The 19,456-nt window shown below is 52.9% G+C and overlaps 1 protein-coding gene across 4 annotated transcripts in view; it reads right to left on the bottom strand.

Moving 5' to 3' along the window:
• HSPG2 (heparan sulfate proteoglycan 2) overlaps positions 1-19,456 on the bottom strand; it is a 98,005-nt gene that overhangs the window by 62,394 nt on the left and 16,155 nt on the right. For all 4 annotated transcript variants that reach the window (XM_064493950.1, XM_064493951.1, XM_064493952.1 and 1 more), the window contains exons 2-3: positions 2,702-2,837; positions 1,363-1,407 (exon numbers count right to left, since the gene is read on the bottom strand). In XM_064493950.1, the coding sequence (XP_064350020.1) occupies positions 1,363-1,407; positions 2,702-2,837 (181 nt within the window). The remainder of the gene's footprint in view (positions 1-1,362; positions 1,408-2,701; positions 2,838-19,456) is intronic.

Raw genomic sequence — 19,456 nt, 5'->3', positions numbered from 1 at the left:
CTGGTGCCAGTGTTTGGGCCTGGAGGGCCTAAGGCCCACATCTTCCCACAGATCAGCCCCACTAACAAGGAAAGGCTCCTGCCCTGCCCTGGGGCCCTCCCCAGCTGCTGTTCTCCATCCCCACCTTCCCCCTCCTCTGCCTCCTCCAACCTCACAGCTGCTTCTCATGGGAGGAGGTGGGCTAGCAAGCACCAAGGATGGCTCAGAGTGGGCAGGGCTGCCACAGTGAGCAGCCCTGTGGGAGGGGCACAAGATGTTTCTGAATAGACAGGGTGGACTGGACCAGGGCCTCAGCAGGCAGGCCTGGCTTGGCAAGAGGCAGCTCCCAGGGATGTATCAGCACAGGCCTTTCTGGGGTGTGGGTTGTGTGCACAGGCCTCATCTGGCTCCCAGGCATCTGTAGCCACACGTGGAAAAGCTTCAGGCAGTATCTGAGTCCCAGGTGCTGGGAGGTCACAGTCAAGACCATGCCACCCAGGGACCAACCCTCCTGTCTGTACTGGCCCAGGTAGGATGCCACCTTCTGGCATTTGGATACTCGTGAGGGAGGCAACCCCACCCCTGGAGAGGCCCGGGCCTGCTGGGTGGGCAGCAATGGATGCAGTGCGGCCGCAGAGTGGTCACTCTGAGCTGAGCTCCATCTTCGGTCCTGATCACAGACCCTAGGCAATGGCTCCCAGAGAGGGCAGTGGGAACCATATGGAGCTGCTGGGCTTTGTTCCCAGTAGTTCCTTCTCTACCCAGAATCCCAGGGTGGGAGGTGGGAGGGACTCTGAGCCCCCACCCTGGTGCTGGGCCATCCCCTGCTCTGACGGTGCACTTGGAGTGCTGGCAGTGTGGGCAGCTGCAGAGGCCTGATTCCTTTTCATCCATGAAGCCTTGCCCGCTTTCCCCAACCCAGGAACACCTGGTTTCCCAGCAGGTGACCCAACCTAAGGCAGGTTCCCTCCCAGGTCCAGCTCTTGGCCTGCCAGAATGCCTATGTCCACCCCTACCTGGAGCCCCCTGCTCTGCAGCAGTTACCCCCAAGGAGGGCTCTGGGGAAGGACTCCACAGCTAAGCTGCCCTGGGAGGTGAGAATTTGGCTTTGAATGCTGAGCAGCTGACTTTCAGTCCCCACCAGAACCTGGCATTTCCCAGCACAGGCAGGCACAGAAACCTGGCCACCCCCAACCATGCAGGGACTGGCCAACCAACACATACAATTGTCACTCAGCAGGGACAAGATCATTCCCATTGCAGGCCCAAGGAGCCCTCAAGGCCATCAGCCCAGGAGATGGAGCCTCTGTGGCTGGGAAGACCTGCTCTGGGGCTTCCCCCAGGAACAGGATAGGGGCCTGTGGGATGCCCCCAGACACTTACCCATCTGGAAGTCCCCACTGCCCAGGTCCCCACTGCCCACGCCATCTGCAAACAAAAGAGAGACTTATTTAGCAACAGCAAATCTTTGTTGAGTACCTACTGAGCATCAGGCACTGTTCTGGGTATGTGGCACACAGTGGGGAAGGTCATGAAAACATAGCTGTTGCCTCCTCTCCACCCCAGGGAGGGCTAGCCTGTAAAAGCCGGCTTAGAAGCATCCATCACAGAGGGTGTGGACCAAGAACGGAGTGGATGGGCGGGGCCAGGTCAGACTGGCCTCCAGGTGAGGACAGGAGGAAGTGGAGGAGGGAGTGGTAATCACCCTCTACTGTGTATGGCCTACCACCTTCCCCTTAGGTCCTGCTCATCCTGTGCCGTCAGAAGAAGCAGCCACCAGCCCAGGGTCACATGGTTTTAAGTGGAGGATCCTGGAGTCACTGGGACCAGGGCTGAGGATGCAGGTAGCTCTTAGCTCACCTCTTTTTTTAATATATTTTTTAATTGAAGTATAGTTGCTGTACAATATTAAAGTTACAGGTGTACAGTATAGGGATTCACAATTTTTAAAGGTTATGTTCCACTTACAGTGATTGTAAAATATTGGCTATATTGCCCATGTTTTACAATATATCCTTGTAGCTTATTTTAAACCTAATAGTTTGCACCTCTTACTCCCCTCACCCTACCTTTCTCCTTCCCACTTCCCTCTCTCCACTGGTAACCACTAGTTTGCTCTAGTGGTTATATTCACTAGTTTGTTGCTGTTTTTAGATTCCACATATAAGTGATATCATACAGTATTTGTCTTTCTCTGACTTATTTCACTGAGCATAATACCTTCTCTAAGTCCATCCACATTATTCCAAGCTGCAAAATTTCATTCTTTTTTTTTTACAGCTGAGTAGTATTCCACTATATACATACATATATATATACACCCCATCTGTGTATCTATATATATATATATACCCACACACACACACACATATATACACACATCTTCTTAATCCAGTCATCTGCTGATGCACACTGAGGTTGCTTCTGTATCTTTCTTAGCCATCTCTTTTGTTTGTTTTGTTTTTGTTTTGTTTTGTTTGAGCAGGGGGGAGGTAATTAGGTTTACTTATTCATTTATTTTTTAATGGAGGTGCTGGGGATTGGACCCAGGGCCTTGTGCATGCTAAGCATACACTCTACCACTGAGCTATATACCCTCCCCCCCTTCTCAGCCCGTCTCTTCAGGTGTCACCTTGGGCAAGTGTCCTGGGGCCTCTTAAAGGACAACCCCAACTCCGTCCCTCATCCCCTCCACTCCCAGCCACTAGGACCCTCTGCTCACCTCCAGAGGCCTCGTCAGCCAGGAAGTCCTCATCATCAGAAAGGTCTGAATAACTCCAGCCAGCCCGGCCAGCTGTGATCGTCTCTGCATCCTCAGGCAGGGACAAGCCATCGTACGCCCTCAGCCCATGGGTCACCTGTGGGAGACCACACAACTGATTGCATCACACTCTCCAGCTCCTGCCAAGCCCGGGACCTCTCTTCTCACCTCCAGGGGGACCCAGAGTCTCACCCCAAGGCCCCACAGTGGTTAAATCAGATGTGTTTTGGCAAAGAGAGTCAGGCTGGGGCTATATCACTGTTTTTGATTCAGTTTCCCCAAATTCCATTAGTCCCTGGAGGCCTCAGAGCCCAACCTGGCAAATTCATTGAGTCTGAATGAATCTTCAAATAAACAGACAATAAAATTAAAGTCACCTTGGTAAGGGATGAATCTTCTTCCTTTGAAGAAGTCAAGTGATATCCAGGATATGAGTTAGTGGACAAGGGGACACAGGCAGATACAGGGTGACCAGGGCCAGCAAAGATGGGGGCTGTGGGCAGGTGACTGGGTGGCCAGGGTCAGCATGGATGGGAAACAGAAGCAGAAATTGAGGGTGAGTCAACTGAAGCTGTTGCCTTCAACAGCAGCTCCCCCTCGACCCCACCTAAGCCGTCTTGGCCACCTCCTTCTGCCTCAGTCTGGCCTCTGCACTCCAGGCCACAGGGAACACATCCCAGCCATGTAGGAGATGGGCTCTGGCACTTGCCGCCACACTGACAGGCTGATCTGTTCACCCAGAGGTGGGGGTGGAGCCCAGCAGCTGGGCTGAATGGGGGCAGGACAGGCACGGTGTCAGCTCCACGTGACCCCAGGCTGATGCTGAGCCCAGCACAAGCCCCATGGAGGGGCTGCTGGGACCCCATGTCCTGCAGGCTGGCTCAGGAGGGCCCCAGCAGCCATAACATCTGCCTCTCTTAGGCTGGATGTGGGCCATGAACGCCTCTTTGCCCTTAGACAAGATTGACATGTTTTCAAAGGAGTTTTATGAGATAACTTAGAGGAAAACAAACCCTGCAGCGCCCAAGGGAACCCCAGAGTCCCCAAGCACAAGAGAGTACGGACTTGCATGTCCAGCCCCAGATGGCTTGGCATGAGCGTCTCAGGCCCTGCTCTGGCCTCAGCCCTATCTGGGGAGCCCCGCCTGGCCAGAAGGAAATAGTCTCACTCGTGAAAACCAAACCCAGCCCTCACTGGCTAGACAAGGTGCTGGCAGCAGGAGAGAGGCCCCAAGGAGAAGAAAAAACCCAAAGACAGCCAATGCCTCTCCCTCCCCGTCCTGCCCTGACTTCACAAGTCCATGTCCCGGAGCCTCTGGCCTTTTCTCACGCTGGTCCCTCTGCTGGAATGCCCTTCCTCCTTTTGTTTATCTGGTTAACTCCAATTCATCCCCCCAAACTCAGCTAAACATCACCTCCTCTCGCTACTCAGTAGTAAAAAGGAACAAATCGCATGCCCGGAGACGTGGATGAATCTCAGACCCATTGGGATGAGTGAAAGAAGCCAGACACAAAGACCCCACACTGTATGATTCCACTTATATAAGACTCTGGGGGTGGGGGGTACCTAATCTACAAAGAAAGGAAGATCAGTAGTTGCCAGGGACCAGGGGTGGGGCAGGGCTGACTCGGAAGGGGCACGAGGAAACCTCTTGGATTAATGGTCCCCTGGGTATACACGTCTCATTCTCATTACTGAATTGTACATTTAAATTAGGTATGTTTAATTGTATGTAATTTATGCCTCAATAAAGATGACTAAAAGGAAAATCTCCTCTGGGAGACTGTCGTGACTCCTTGCCCTTTCCAGGCTGGGTTCTGGGCTCTCTGGGGCTCACTCACACTGCAGTGGCCTGTGCCTCCACTAGAATGAGAGCATCTTGAGGGCAGGGACTGTGATGAACTCATCTCAACCTTCTTAGCACCCCATGTTCCATAAGCACTTGAATGAATGAATGGACAAAAATGTCATCACTTATTAATTCTAGCTGCTTCCTGAAGATGACTTGCTTTGAAGGTACCACCCGCCCTCAGCACAGTCTATACGCATCTCCCTCCCAGGCTAGGAGCTCCCTTGGGTGCCATTTGGTCATCTTTCTGTTTCCAGTGCTACAAAGCCTTGTTTTAAGGTCTGCACAGCCCATGTCTTATTCCCTGCTATGGGCTCCTACCCATTCCTCTGCAATCCCCGGGCAAATCCCTCCTTCTGTTCCTTCTTCTTTCCCCTCCCTCTCCCTCTGGACAAGTGCCCATTCCTGCCCTGGGTCTCCAGTGGACTTGCAGGCCATGCCTACGAGGTTTGCATCCAGGAGTAAGCTGGAGAATCTCCAGAACTGGTGAGAAATATTCCTGGGCTCCTTCTCAGAACTACTGAGTCAGGCTCTCCTCACCCCAGGCAGGAGGGTTAAAGTTGTGCATGCTCAGGGGATTCTGACACTCACTGGTTAAGAAACACAAGACCAGCTCCCTACCCGGGGTTCCCTCCTCCCCCAGCTACGGGTGGAGAGCAATGTTCCCACTGGATGTGGAGTGGGTCCTGAGCAGGTCCTGATTGACCTAAGGGGAGTGTGAGGCTAAGGCTGGTGTAGGGGCACTGACACTGGACAAAGGAGGTTAGAGGGGCAGGCTTAGATCCTCCTCATCAGGGGAGGTCTCCCTATGTGTCACTGCTGCCCCTCCTTCTCCTGATGCAAGCAATGCTTAGGTCCCAGAGACTCCTGGCACCCCCTAGATACCAGACCGCTGTCTGGAAAGGAAAATCTTGGTGGTAAGCAAGGTCCAGAGCCTCTCCCAGGGAAGGAGAGGCCATCAGGGCTTGGGAATGGACAGGAAATAGCAAAGTGAGATTCAACTTGGAAAAAATGCTAGGAACACACAACTGCAGTGAGAGAGTAGAATCCAGAGCATGTTGGGGCCTGGACCGAAGCCCCTCCATCCCAGGGACCCCAGGGAAGGGGTCCTTCCTCATGCCAGCCTGCCCTTGTTGCAGCCCTCTCCCCAGGACCCAAGGCTCTGGGGTCAGATCAGGGCCTGCAGCAAGGGATAAGTCAGCAAAAGCAGAGACTTCGTTTGTGAAAAGCTGAAGATCAAAAGGTTTTAGCAGCTGTATTTTACATCTGGGAGAGGAAATGAAGCCAGACCGGAAAGAAGATTCCAGAAAGAGCCCAAAGGAGCCTGAGACTTGACCATAAAGGGAACTTGGATTCAGACCTGGAAAGTCCAGGGTCTACTTAGGGAAGAAAAAGAACTAACATTTATTCAACACTTACTATGCATCAGGCACTCCTTTAAGAATTTTGTACGTGTTAACCCAGGTTCGGTGCTGGGCAGCCCCACTGTGAAGATGCGGAAATGTTTGAAGATCTAGCACATGATAGAGCTGGGATTTGAACCCCGGTGGTCTGGCTCCAACATCTACCCTTACCCTTACCACCGTGCCGCACCGCCTCTATAACCAAGGCTGAGGAGGGAGAGGAACCGACTGAGGTCAGTGACAATCACTCCCGCAAAGCCTCTCAACCACACTGCAGTTCACAGTTTACAGAGCATTTTGTGTCATTTGACCCTGACAATGACCCCCTGAGGTGGATGAGCTGGTGTGAATGGTCCCTCTTCACTGGCTGGCAGAGTCGGGACTGACCCAGGACCTCTGAGCTCCCTACCCCAAGCCCCCTGCTCCCCAGGAAAGGTGGTGGGGCTCGGGCTGGGCCTCCAAGCTGGCCAGGAGGCCTAAGCAGAGGGCAGGGCCAGGAAGCCCAGGGCTAGCTGGTCCCCACTTCCAACCAGACCAGCTCCCAGGATGACCCAGGGGATGCCTGAGCTGGCAGTGGCCTAGGACCATGCGATGGGTGCTTAAGGTCTCAGGGAGGGCAGTCAGTGGCTCTAAGGTCAAAGGCAGAAATAGAACCCAGGTTTCCTGCCCTCCAGCCTGTCTCCAGCTGCAAGGGAGCCCTGCTTCCTCCCAGAGGAACCCAGTACTTCAGGCAAGGGTTGGAGCCGGATGGTGGGGCCAGAAAGGAGAGGTCCAGAGGGTCAGAGAGGAAGGAGTCAAGCAGAGAGGGGGATTTTCCAGACCCTGCAGGTTCCTGGTGGGGGAAAGGGGGGTGCAGTGACTCATACAGGCCAAGGACTATTCTAGAATGCTGGGAACAATTGTTTGGGGTGGAGGTATGGGCAGAGTGCCCCACCACAGCCAAGCACTCCCTGAACACAGGCAGGGCAGGCGAGGGGGACGAAACAGGCGAGGACTTCTAGGAAGCACCCACTCCCTGAGGTGAGGTTATAGGTGAGGACGAGGACGCATGTGGAGCTCCAGGCCCAAGTCTTGCAAAGGCCCTTGGGGACAAGGGGCAGAAGCTGGACCCTCCTGTCCTGGCCTACAGAGGATGCAGAGGGAGCCAAGCATGGCTGGGAAGAAGCGTGGGGGTGAAAGGTCAAGCTATTAGAAAAGAATATAGAAGGCAGAGGTTTGGGTTGCAGGGGGAGGTACAGATACAGATAGAAGATATAGTTTTAAGTGAGGGTTGTGGGTCCTGCAGAGGTTATGTGTTCAGATAAGAGTTTCTGAAGTTTCTACTAAAATCAAAGGTGTAGGAAGGTGGCGGCACAGAGAAGAAATGACAATAACAGTCACCGTCCATGGAGGACTTTCTAAACACTGCGTGGACCGCCTCAATTAATCCTCACAGCACAGGGCCACCACCCCTCATCTGCAGTAAGGGAAATCCAAAGAGCTCTGAAAACCGAGGGTTTTTTAAAATAAGTTTATAGAAGTTCATTTGGTGCCAAGTCCTGACCTAAATTGACCTAAATTGACGTGAAGCTATTAATAGCTTTTTCACTCCACTTGGAGTGAACACTCATACATTTTGCTGCAGCAATATTAATATGTTTGATTATGGGGTGTTGCCCCAGACTCTATTGAGGATGTCACATCACAGCTGGCATGTGCTCTAGGGTACCTTTCTGAAGTCTGGAAACTTGTGAATTCCAAGACACATCTGATCCCAAGGGTTTTGATTAAGGGACAGTGAACTTATACTATTATTTCCATTTTACAGATGAGGAAACTGAGGCTTGAGAGGGTCATCTGTGTGAAGGCATTAAGCATGTTAGACACTCAGCATGGCACCTTGTATACAGTCAGGGCCCAATAAGCTCTAGAATTAGTATCATGCAGGGGATACAGGGTAGCGGTGAGGGGATGAGAGGTGAGGAGTGTGGGGTGTGGGCTCAGGCCTAGGGTCAGGCTCAGGTCTGGGATGAAGGAAGGGGTCTGGTTCTGCTGCCCAGGCCCTAGCTAGGGGTGACAACAAAGCTTGGTTCCAAGGCTCAAGTTGTCTGCCTGCTCTAACGTTGACTCTGGGAGGCCTGGGTGACTTTGGGCTTCTCCATGGACATTCTTGGGCCGCCAGCCCGCCCCCCTACTCCCCATGGTCCAGGCCTGGGGCTGAGCCCCCCACAACCCTCCAGCTGGGCAAGAAGGTCTGAGCACTGCAGCTGCCCAGGGCAAGGCTCCAGGCATCTGGGCTGGAGTGAGCTCACCCCATCAGAATCCAGAGACAGCATGAGGGTGGAGGACAGACGAGCTGCTGCCTGCCCACCTGCCTCCTGCCAGCACAGACTCTGCCTCATCCCTGTCCACCCCCACCTCCACCCTGTCCACGGCAGAGGAGCCAGATGCTGTGACCCAAGGCCCCCAGATCCCCAGGGAGGGACCAGAACCCAGACAAAATCCCCCTCCCACTCTGCTATGATGCAGACTCCCAGGTAACTCCACAACAAGTGCTCCCCGGACTCTGTTTCAACCCAGCCCCCAGACACAGGGTTAAGGTGCCATGCCCCACCCCCAGGCCGCTGGGTACCCTGTCCACGGGCAGCAGACGGCAAAGGGGAAGGAATCTGTCTGGGCAGCACTTTGTTGTGCAAACTGCCAGGGGCGGGAGAGCCCAATACAAAGGCCAAAAGGCCTTTAATCCCCTGGGAGGCTGAGAGGGGCGCCGGGCCGGAAAGGTGGTGGCCACAGCCTCCTCTGGCATGCCTGCACTGCCCGTGCCACTCGGGAGGCCTGCCAGCTTTCCACACTTGGGCTCCCAAGGTGGAAGACCTTTGCCAGCCAGGTGGCCAGGAAGAAAAATGACCTCCCAAATAAGGAGACTGGCCGAGGGTCACTGTGTGCAGGTTCTGAGACAAGGTCCCTAGAAGGCTTATCTTATGCAAACCCACAGCCTCATAAGGAGAGGCCAGTGGCTCCCTCATTTTACAGATAAGGAAAGAGGCTCAGAGAAGTGAAGTCACCTGCCCAAGGTCACACAGCTAAGACAACAGAAATCCAGTTTGAAAGTGGGGCCTCTGTGCTAGCTCAAGAGGCACAGCTGCCATCAGGCCTCTCCTTCTGACCCCTGCCCTGTGTCAGCTCCAGTACTACTGCCTGGAACCCGGAAAGGCAGCATTCCAGCCAGGGCCCCATGGGAGCACTGAGGCCCAGTTAGAGCCTTCAACAGAGGCCAAGGGAGCAAGAAGCTGGTGTCTGGGGTCTCTAGTCCCAGCTCTGTACCAAACTTACCATGTGGCCTTGGACAAGCCCCTTGACACCCTTCCCTTCTAGCAAAGTGTAGTGAGTCCTTACTATATGCACTAGGCTTCCATATCAGGCATCTCACAAAAGCACCAGGAGGGCAGTGATTTGTATGTGTTTTGATCATTGCTGCATCTTCAGAACAGACAGCATGTAGTAGGTGCTCAATTAATATCTGTTGGCTCACTGGTAAAGGTGAATGAATGAACCTGCCCAACAACGCTGGGGTAGATATTAGCCCATTTGTCAGAAGAAAGCAAAGCTCAGAAAGAGAAAGCAAAGACTTGCCCAAGATCACACAGCTAGAATGTGCCAGAATAATCAAAATGGGCTTCATATCCCCATGGATAACATTGAGGCCATAATACCTCAACCCAAGTGAAGGAGGGGACAGAATCACACACTCCCTGAAATCCATCCTAGGACACCTTGCCCTTGGAATGATGATCCCTCCAGGCCTCAGGTTCCTAGCTGATAAAATGGGAGCAAAACCCCCTGCTTTGTTTGCCTCCTTCCTGGGGCTACTGGGAAAGGCGAGTAGACTGAGGGGTGACCTGCTTCTGGAAGTGTGGCCAGAGAACTCTGAATCTGTCTGCCCTGTCCCAGGTGGACCTGATCCGGTCTCTGCCTTGAAGTCCCCTCTAACGCAGCTGGGGCAGCACTGGAAAGGGTCTGTTACTGCTGTGGGCGAGCAAGAACACGTTACACCTGAGTCTCAGAGAGATGTGGCCGGTGGGGCAGAGAGGGTGGGCACCCCTGATTCCAGGCCACCTCAGCCACTTTCTAGCTGGGTGGCCTTAGTTTCCTCATCTGTTAAAAAAAAAAATCATCAAATAGACCTGCCCCATAAGTTTCAATTCAAGTCACTCTGACCTCAGGGAGGAGGGTATAGTGGTAGACAGCATGTTTAGCATGCACGAGGTCCAGTCTGATCCCCAGGACCGCCATTAAATAAAAAATACTAACAATAAGTAAATAAACCTAATTACCTCCCCCTCAAAAAAACAAAAGCAAAACCAAACCAAAACACTGTCACACTGACCTCTACTTATTGAGCACCTACTAGGGGCTGGCCCTGGGGATCAAGTGAGAAGGCAGATGGACACGGAGCACCGTGTTTCTAGGGGAGACACACCATTAAACTGAGTGATGACAACAGTCTGCAGAGGAGAGCTCTGCAGAGGAAGGACGGGGACTGGGAGAGCCCAGAGGAGGGTCCCCCTGCTTTGCATGGTCGGGTAGGAGGTTGGAAATGTTTCCCTGGGGAAGGGACGGTTCAACCAGGTTTAAAAATGATGTCACCTAAGCAGGATGGAGAAGGGAGAGTGTGCACCAGGCAGAAAGAAGCTGGGAGAGTGCATGGCATGGGCGGAGCTATGGGAAGAAGTCTGGTGCAGTGAGTGGTGGCAGAGGATCAAAGGAGACCAGCCCTAAATGGGCTTTTCCACTTAAAGAGCAGTGTCCCTTTCTGTGCTGTTGTCATGGTGCTAGTCACAGAGCCCAATTCTCCCCGTCCCAGTCCCCCCGGAGTCCCCACACTCTCCTCCTGCTCCTATACCCCAAGTACAGGCCTCTCCTGGTGCTTCCTGTGCTGCCTGCTAACTGGGAGGAAGCAGGAAGCTATCGCTACTGGGAAATGTCCCTGCCCCACCGGGTGCCAGGTGGGGCCAGTGGAAGGATGGGGGGTGGCCAAGCAGGAGCAGCTTCCGGGCTGGGCCGCCCAGCAAGAAATTCCCCGGGGGCTGAACATTATCCGCCAAGCACTGTGGGTGACAACAGAGCCCGTGGTGTTCACGTGCCTGCCTCCAGCCCACAGCCCGGCTCGCTCCTCAGATTCTCCGGCTGGCGGTGGCCCTGCTGCCATGGAACACTGGTGTGTCTGTGGGCATTCAAGGCCACACCAACTTGGTGGGGTGTGCGCATGCCTTCTGGGGTCATGACCCACAGATTTCATGAATGAAGTCCCCAGCACTGTGCCAGTCTTCTGGGAGGATAGGGGAGAGTTTGATGAAATGAGACACCACTAACAACAACCACCACTTCCTGAACCTACTAGGTTAGGCCTTTCTGCTGCGCTGGACTCACCAAAGGATTAGGGGGAAAGCCTTTATTATGGCCAACCAGGTCTTGTGTGATCCACCTACATACACAGTACACCTGTACACACCTCTGCACCTCATCTCCTACCGTGCTCTCCCCACTCCCTGCCACATTTCTCTCAATAGTCCTCAAACACACCAAGCTCTCTCCCACCTCAGGGACTTTGCACTTGCTTTGTCCCCTGCCTGGGACACTGCCCCCAGGTATACACACTCCTCTTCCTCTAATATCTGCTCAAATGTCACCTTTAGAGAGACCCACCCTGACTATATTCCAGGTCCAGAATCCATTAGTTAGCTGTCACTTCCCTTCCCTTGCTTCAGAGTATATCACCACCTACAGTGTACCCTATATTTACCTGCTTATCACGTCTCCCCAACTAGAACATTAGCTCCACAAAGGCAGGGACTTTGTCCCTTTTGCTCACTGCTGTATCCCCAGCACCTAAAAGTACCTGGCGTACAATAGATGCTCATTAATATTTGTTAAATTAACGAATGAATGGGGTTTACAAATGAAGAGACTGAGGCTCAGAAAGGTGACCTGCCCATGGTTACAGAGTTCAAACAGCCAAGACTTGAAGCCAGACCGCTGGTTCCAAACAGTGAACTCTGTTCTATCGGAGCCCTCCTCAGGCCATCTCTGACACTTAGAGCCTTCCAGCTCAGAGGCCCATCTCTGGGGGGACAAGAAGCTGCCCATGCCGGCAGCCCAGGGAATGGGCAGAGGTCTCACAGGCGAGCAGGCCCACAGCCCCGGCTCCAGGGCCTTACGCAAGGCAGCCGGATCGCCAGGCCTTGGTGACTCCATTCCTGCTTGTTCCCATGGGCATTGGCAACAGGAAAAAAACAGGCTGGAAAGGCAGCCCAACAGCTGCGGACAAAAAGGCCAGCTCCCCCTGTCCCCAGGGTTTTCCTCATCTGCTTCCTGGAGGGGAGGAGGGGCAGGCAGGGCTGAGTCCGTGGTTGAAGACAGGCCTTCGGCAACAGGGCTGGAAATAAGAGGAAGGGCCTCTTCCTTCTGAAGTGCCCCCATCCCTTTTCCTCATGACTAACGTCCATTCCAGGGCACAGTAACTCTGGACAGGAATAGGTATGGGGGAGGGTAGTACAAACAGCTCTGGGAAAGGCTGGTTACACAAAGCTGAGCTGGTTCCTTCCATCCTAAATGTCCTAAACACCACGATGAGGAAACAGGGGAGGGATACAACTATTTAGTGTTTCACAAACTTGCTTAATTTGGAACCCTTACTTCTTACAGACCTCATGGGACTAGGGTTCAATACATTTGGGGAACATCCACCCCAAACATACCTTTCCCTCGGCTAGAGGCCAACTAGCTCTCCCTAAGTAAGGATTCAGATATAAGGTATGAGCCGCCACCACCACAGGGGTTTTGCAAAGTGGGCTCCTGAGACAGAAAACCCTCAACTGAAGTCCCATGAGATGAAGTGCGGATGGGAAAAGCAGGCCAGGTGCCAGCTAGCTGGCAGCAGGAGGGTATGCTCTCTCCTGGGGTGAGAAAACCCAGACAGAAGCTGCCCCTTCCCTCCCTGGCCACCAGCTGCCTTCTTAGGAAATGAGTTCCATCAGACGGGACAGAGAGGCCTAGTGCCTGGTCACTCCTAGCATCCTAAGACCAAGAAGAAGGTCCCAGGGTACCTATGCCCGGAGACAAAGGGAGTTGAGTGTTGGATGGAAAGCTCTGATGCTGAGTGCAGAGATGGGGATGGGGGATTGCTAAGTGAGGGTCTGGTGGTCCTCCAGGCAGCAGGTGGGTCATGAGGGATGGACAATGAGCTTCCACCTCACCCCACTGTCTTGGGCAAGTCCTGTCCCCTCTCTGGACCTCAGGCTCCCTTGGTCAAATGATGCAGTAGGCCTAGATCACCGGTTTCCAATCTGTCCTCAGCAGCCTCAGGGGCCACTTCAGACAGTGGGTAAAAAGGGGTTGGGGGGGATAGGTAGAGTTTGGGCCCTCTCCCCCCAAGTACTAGCTTCAATAAAAGCAAATCCACCTTTTCCCATTTTATATTCTGAACTTCTACATAATATGCCTGGTTCAGTCCCTGGTTAGCAGTAAGCAAGTCACTTCACCTCTCTGTGCCTCTGTTTCCACATCTGTAAAGTGGGCAAGACAATTTATATTTAATAGTATCTACCTCATAGGGTTGTTGTGAAAATTAAATAAAAATGTAAAATGCTACAAATGGCCCTAGCACATGATGAATGCTCTATAAGAGTTTGCTGTTATTTATCAAAATATAATAGTATTTAATCAAAATACTAGTATTTTGATTGAAATAAGGGTTTTACTGCTTAATAAGAAGTTTGAAGGTTTTCAGCTTAAGTGATCCCAAAGGTTCCTTCTGGCTTTGCCATTTCAGGACTGAAATCCTGAAATGTTAGGATTCTAAAATTCTGGGAAACAACAAGTTTCTACTGTACAGCACAGGGAACTATATTCAATTTCTTGTAGTAACTTATGGTAAGAAAGAATATGAAAACGAATATATGTATGTTCCTATATGACTTAAGTATTGTGCTGTACACCAGAATCTGACACAACATTGTAAACTGACTATACTTCAATAAAAATACATGAAAAAAATGAAAAAAAATATCCTGGGCTGTGACTCCCACCAGCACAGAGGGCAGGGCTCATGGAGGGAATTACAAAGTTAGAATCAAGCCATACAGAACAACTTCAGAGAACCGACCAGCAAAGGGTTACCGTCATCATCGCCGTCATCATCATCTACCTATTTATACTTCTCCCACTACCCTGTTCCAGAAACTCAAAGCAGCTTACAAAGATGTACACATACCAGCAAGAGAAAATTAACTGAAGATGCATAAGAAAAACTCGGGTACAGCAGACAGATACGGCATGGAGTGAGGTGGGTCGGCAGAACGCATGTGCTCAATTCTGGGGGTCTGGGAAAGTGACAAGGCATTGGGTTCTAAGCTTTCCAGTAGCCAATGGGAAGAAGGAAACCTGACCGGTCCCTGGATTCCCCAGGAGGTAAAAACAAACTGGTTGCTTAGAAGAAGCACAACTATTCCTGATACTGACGGCACGAGTGTCCTGAGGGTAAAGGTTTATCGGGCACCCTTCTTTGCCCTTGCCAGAGGGGCCAGCATCCTGCTGGAGTCCACTGACCGTGACCCTTTGAGGCTGAGGTCAGGGGCAGAGGCTACAGTGATCAAAAATCCAGGAGGCTGGAATGGAGGCCCAGGGAGTGCCCCAGCATCCTTGGTCTGGGCAGGATTACCCATCCCTCCCCATGCCTGAACACAGCCAATGCCCAAAATAGCCAGAGCAGGTGACTGGTGCCAGGAGGCCCGGGGCAGGGGACCTGGCTAGGCCCGCCCACAGTGGAGGGCCCAGTGGGCCAAAGCACACACATCCCTGGGGCACAAACGAGCACCTTCTCTTGGGCACACGGCCGTCTCTGGGAGTCCCCCACCCACCAGGCTCCCCCCTCAGCTGCACGTTGCTCACGCAGAGCCCAGGCAGCTGCTCCACCCTTCCCGCAAGGCAGGCCTTCCTGCAGGAGCCAAATGGAAAAGGCTTCACAGAAACAGCCGTACCATATAGGGAAGTGCTTGAAGACCTCCTCCCGCTCCTCACCTCCAGGACCAGCCTCCCTCAGGATTCTCCTGGATCTCCTCAGCTGCAGGTCAAGACAATGGGGGCTATTCTGGGCTGCATGGAGGGTATTTAAAGCCCTGGCTGGGCCTCATTCCTGGGGGAACAAGAAGCCTGACCTTGGCAAGACCTTCCTGAAATTGTTGCTGCTCAGACTGTTGTGGCTGCCTCCCAACCTCTCCTGCCAGGCCTTAAGGCCTTGAGGGATGCAGCACAAGTGCCTCCTCCTCCAGGAAGCCCTCAGGGCCACTGCCTCAGACCCTCAGAGGAGCTAGGTCCTGGCCCCTGCTTTGTCACTGATCTTCTCAGCCCCAGTTTTCTCACAAAATGTGGATGAAAGTACCAGAATATATACATGTACTCAGAGGCTTCTGTGGTTAAAATAAAGTTGTGTCTCCCCAGCCACTATGTGGGGTAGAACATAAGCGGGGTGGAAATCTTGTCTGTTTTGTCACTGCTCTTTTTCTAGCACCTGGCACACAGTAGGTGCCAAATAAATATTTACTGACTGATACAAATATTTGTGGAATGTGTCTGTAACCCCCACAGAACCACCCACAGAGCTGAGTACACAGGTGGCTAATACTTTTTGGTAGTAATATTGCCAGATCTCATTTTGGGCCCTTGAAATATGCCAGGCCTTATGCTAAGCACTTTACATCGCTTATCTCATTTAATTTGCTCAACAATCCCAAGAGGTAGGTACTATTATTATTTTATTTTACAAGAAAATGGGAATTCCTCTCCAGGTGATTAAGGAACTTGCTTGGGGTCTTAAAACTAAGCAGCCAAGCTGGGAGTCAAAGCCAAGAACCCAGAAGCCACTGTCATCCTGCACAAACACACTCCAAAAGAAGGCAGTGGGGTGAACACTGAGCTGGGAGCAGGAGCTTGAATTCAGCCACTCAGTAGCTGTGTGACTTTAAGCAAGTCACTGGCCTCTCTGGAACTGTTTTCTCTTTTATAAAAACAGGAGCACTTATTCCTATTCCTTTGTGTCATTAGTAAAATCAGAGGAACTAAGGGATGAGACCATGTCCCCTATGTTCACCCCAACCCCTCCCCAGGGTCAGCAGCTATGAAGAATGGTGGGGAGATGTTCCGGAGAGGATGGGGGTGCCCAGCACTGGCTCTTTAACAAAGCTGAGCAGCTGCTGACAACAGCTGGTAAGAGTTCTGGGCCTGGCCCAAGCAGGGGGAGAAGGGGCGGGCTGAGAGGTCACCTCTGGCCCTCCCCTGTCACCCTTCCCTGCTGACAGCTGCAGGGGCCTCAGGGCCAAGGGTCCCACAGCAGGAGGCGGGTGGAAGCAGGCTGACTAGGGTCATCTCAGTCCTCATGCTGCCAAATGCTCAAATCCCAGGGTGCCTGGCCCCACTGGGCCCACTGGCCAGGATACGGGCCTCACTGCCCCACCCCACAGCCCTTTCCCCAGTTCCTGGGGAAGTCTGGGGTGAGCGTGGAGGGGCTGGAGCAAAGGTCTGCGGGCTGAACAGGCCTCGCCTGGAGGCTGGGCTGCCCCAGGGACCCTGGCGGGAGGTGGATGGGCAGGGCTGGGTAGGAAGGGGGTCCTAGGAGAGGCCTTGTGGTTTTCCTGGCAAATGGCCAGGGTTGCAGGCCCTTCAGGGAGCCTCCTTGGAGCCTATGAACCCAGCCTTGCCCCGCCCCACCCCAGGGCCCTCTTGGCTCCTCAGCTCCACTCCCAGCTCAGTGCCGATCCCTCCGGTCTGCAAGCCCACGCGGCTCTCGCTCCTCTGAACTCTTGCACACCCGTAATTACCACTGACCATATTTTCCGAAGCAAACATGGAGAACAGTTTAACAAAGGATTCCTGGGCCACTTCCAGGTGTCAGAGGCAGCCTGGGAGATGTTCAAATACTAGGATATGGTCACAGTTTTGGTGAAAGACTATTCTTATATTATTTTATTCAAAAATCAAAGCTATCCTAGGAAATGTGTGTTGGCCACACACTACCTCACACCACTTAGAGCTGACTGGATGCCCTAGCCTTGCAACTTCCTAGCTGTGCAGCCCTGGGCAAATCACTAGAACTCTCTGAGCCTCTGATGCCTCAGCCATGAAACAGGAGTAAAAATGGCCACCTCACAAGGCTGCTGTGATTCAACAGGACGACCCAAGAGCTTAACCCACTGTCTGGCATTTACCAGGTTTAAGAGTCATTTCTTGCCTTTTTTCCCCTCCCACCCCTACTCATCCAAGACCTTACACGTCAAGAGACCCCTGGGGAGAATAATTCCTATTCTGCCCCCTCACAGGCTAGGTAGGGCTCAAGAGAAACCTACCTACAAAAGGCTCCAACAGATTGCTGGGTCCTGGGCTGTCAGGGCTGGAAGGGATCACCTAGCCCGACACCCTCACTTATCAGAAGGGGAAACCAAGGACCAGAGAGGGCAAGTAAGGATATCAAGAAGGCCCAACCAGTGTTGGAGAGGCTGTGTTCACATTCCATTCGCCCTGGGTGATGCTACCTCTTGGAGCTTCATTTTAATGTACCTCCCCACCCCAGCACTGTTACAAGGATAAGCTGGATTATGTATGGCAAGTTCCCGGAGCAGTGCTGGGTACTTGGAGAAGATGTGGCAGATGAAGAAGTGGAAGAAGTCTCCCAGCAAGTTATTGACAGAGGAAATAGGAGTCTCCTGGCTCCTAACACAGGGTCCTCTGCCTCCCACGGTGCCCCTCCTTCCTATCTCTCCCCAAGGCTGGGATCTGGGCTGCACAGATGAGGACTCTGGGAGGGTGCCATTAGGCTGGGTCTTTGTGATGGGCTGATTAAGGCCTGAGACCCCAGTCTCAACCTCTGGGATTGAGAACGGGTCCCTTCAGCCCACCTCAAGCCCCAGGCAGACAGGCCCTGCATCGGAAATGTCAGAAAGGGCTGGCAAGCAAGGGGTGCGTGTCCTTGGCAGGGAGAATTCACCTCCCAGGGACTCGGGTTACCGGGTTACCGGAAATGATAAATCTTCTGCTGCCTGCCGCCTCCGACCAGGAATGTCTGCTACCCTAGGGAACATCCTGTGCACCTGCCCCCAACAGCCCAGGGACAGCCAGGACCTGGCCCACCCTCTGCTCCAGACCCGACCCCAGGGGCCTTGGCTTGATCTCTCAGCCAAAGGGCACCTGCCGTTCTGGGATGGTGGGAGAGATTATAACTGACCAATCACAGGAGGAGAAGAGAGGGCTGGAAGGGAGACCCCCAGATTATTGAGAGCCACCCTAAATCTGTTCCATTCAATCTTGTTAAACGTGGAATCTGAGCCTCAAGTTTGGATGAAACTTGGGTAAACTCTTGTTAACTCAACGTAGGGGCAGCATCACGTTAAGCTCTGGGGTAGGATTAACCAGGCTGGAGGCCTGGCTCTGCCACTTGCCAGTTGGGAGGCTTTGGGTAAGTCACTGCAGCACCTCCCACCCCTCATCTCTGATACGGAAGTGACAAGGCAGTGATGGGCACCCTGTGACATGCATGGAGCTCAGCTGTGAGTCATTTAGCACAGGGCCTGCACACAGAAGTGCCCAATAAACAGTGACCATTAGGTACCAGGAAGTGTCAGAAAGGAGAAGAGAAGATAACCAAGAACTGTTACGTGAGCACATACTACTTTACTTGGAACCAGCTGGATCATAAACCAGTTCTTGTTAAATGGTGACAGTGCTACAAAGAAAGATAAAATAGGGTGAGGGGGACAGGGAGTGGCTGGGTGGAGGTTGCTACTTTATACAGGCTGATCAGGGAAGGTGGCACAGAAATGTGAAGGAAGCTGGTGCATTCATAGAAGAGCTCTCTAAGCACAGGGAACAGCAACTGCAAAGGCCCCAAGGCAGGAGTATCCTTGGAATGTTCTGGAAACAGCCAGGAGGCCAGTTATCTAACCCTAACTGCCCTGAGAGTGAGGTATAATTATCCCCGTTCAGAGGCTTGCCAAGATCATAGAAGGAGCAAGTAGCAGAACCAGAATTCCAACCCTCTTCTCAGCAAAAAGTCTAGGGGCTCTTGTCCTCAGAGCTCCCATGGGGAGGGACGGAACAGGAGAAAAGTATGCAAGATGTTCAGTCAGAGGCCTGATTCCTCCAGACTGGCTGTGTGATCTCGGACAGGTTATATCTCATTGCTGGGCCTCCATGTCCTTAGCACTCATGGACCAGTAGTGATGCCTGTTCGTCCACGCCCCAGCTGATGAGGGGCCAGAAGGGGAGGGGAGAGTATGATGCCGCGAGGTGACCTTGAGATTCTCTGGCACCTCAGACCCAAAGCTCCTCCCCTGATAGGTGTGAATGCCACATACAGACCAGACCAACCTGAACTGCCCAGGGCAACCTCCTGCCTGGCCCCTGAGAGTTTGCACCCTGCCTACGCCTGCCTGGACC

This window comes from Camelus dromedarius, chromosome 14 (assembly GCF_036321535.1).
Source record: "Camelus dromedarius isolate mCamDro1 chromosome 14, mCamDro1.pat, whole genome shotgun sequence".
Taxonomy (NCBI): domain Eukaryota; kingdom Metazoa; phylum Chordata; class Mammalia; order Artiodactyla; family Camelidae; genus Camelus; species Camelus dromedarius.
Note: the sequence above shows the minus strand (reverse complement) of the source record. Positions and strands in the feature narration are given on the sequence as shown.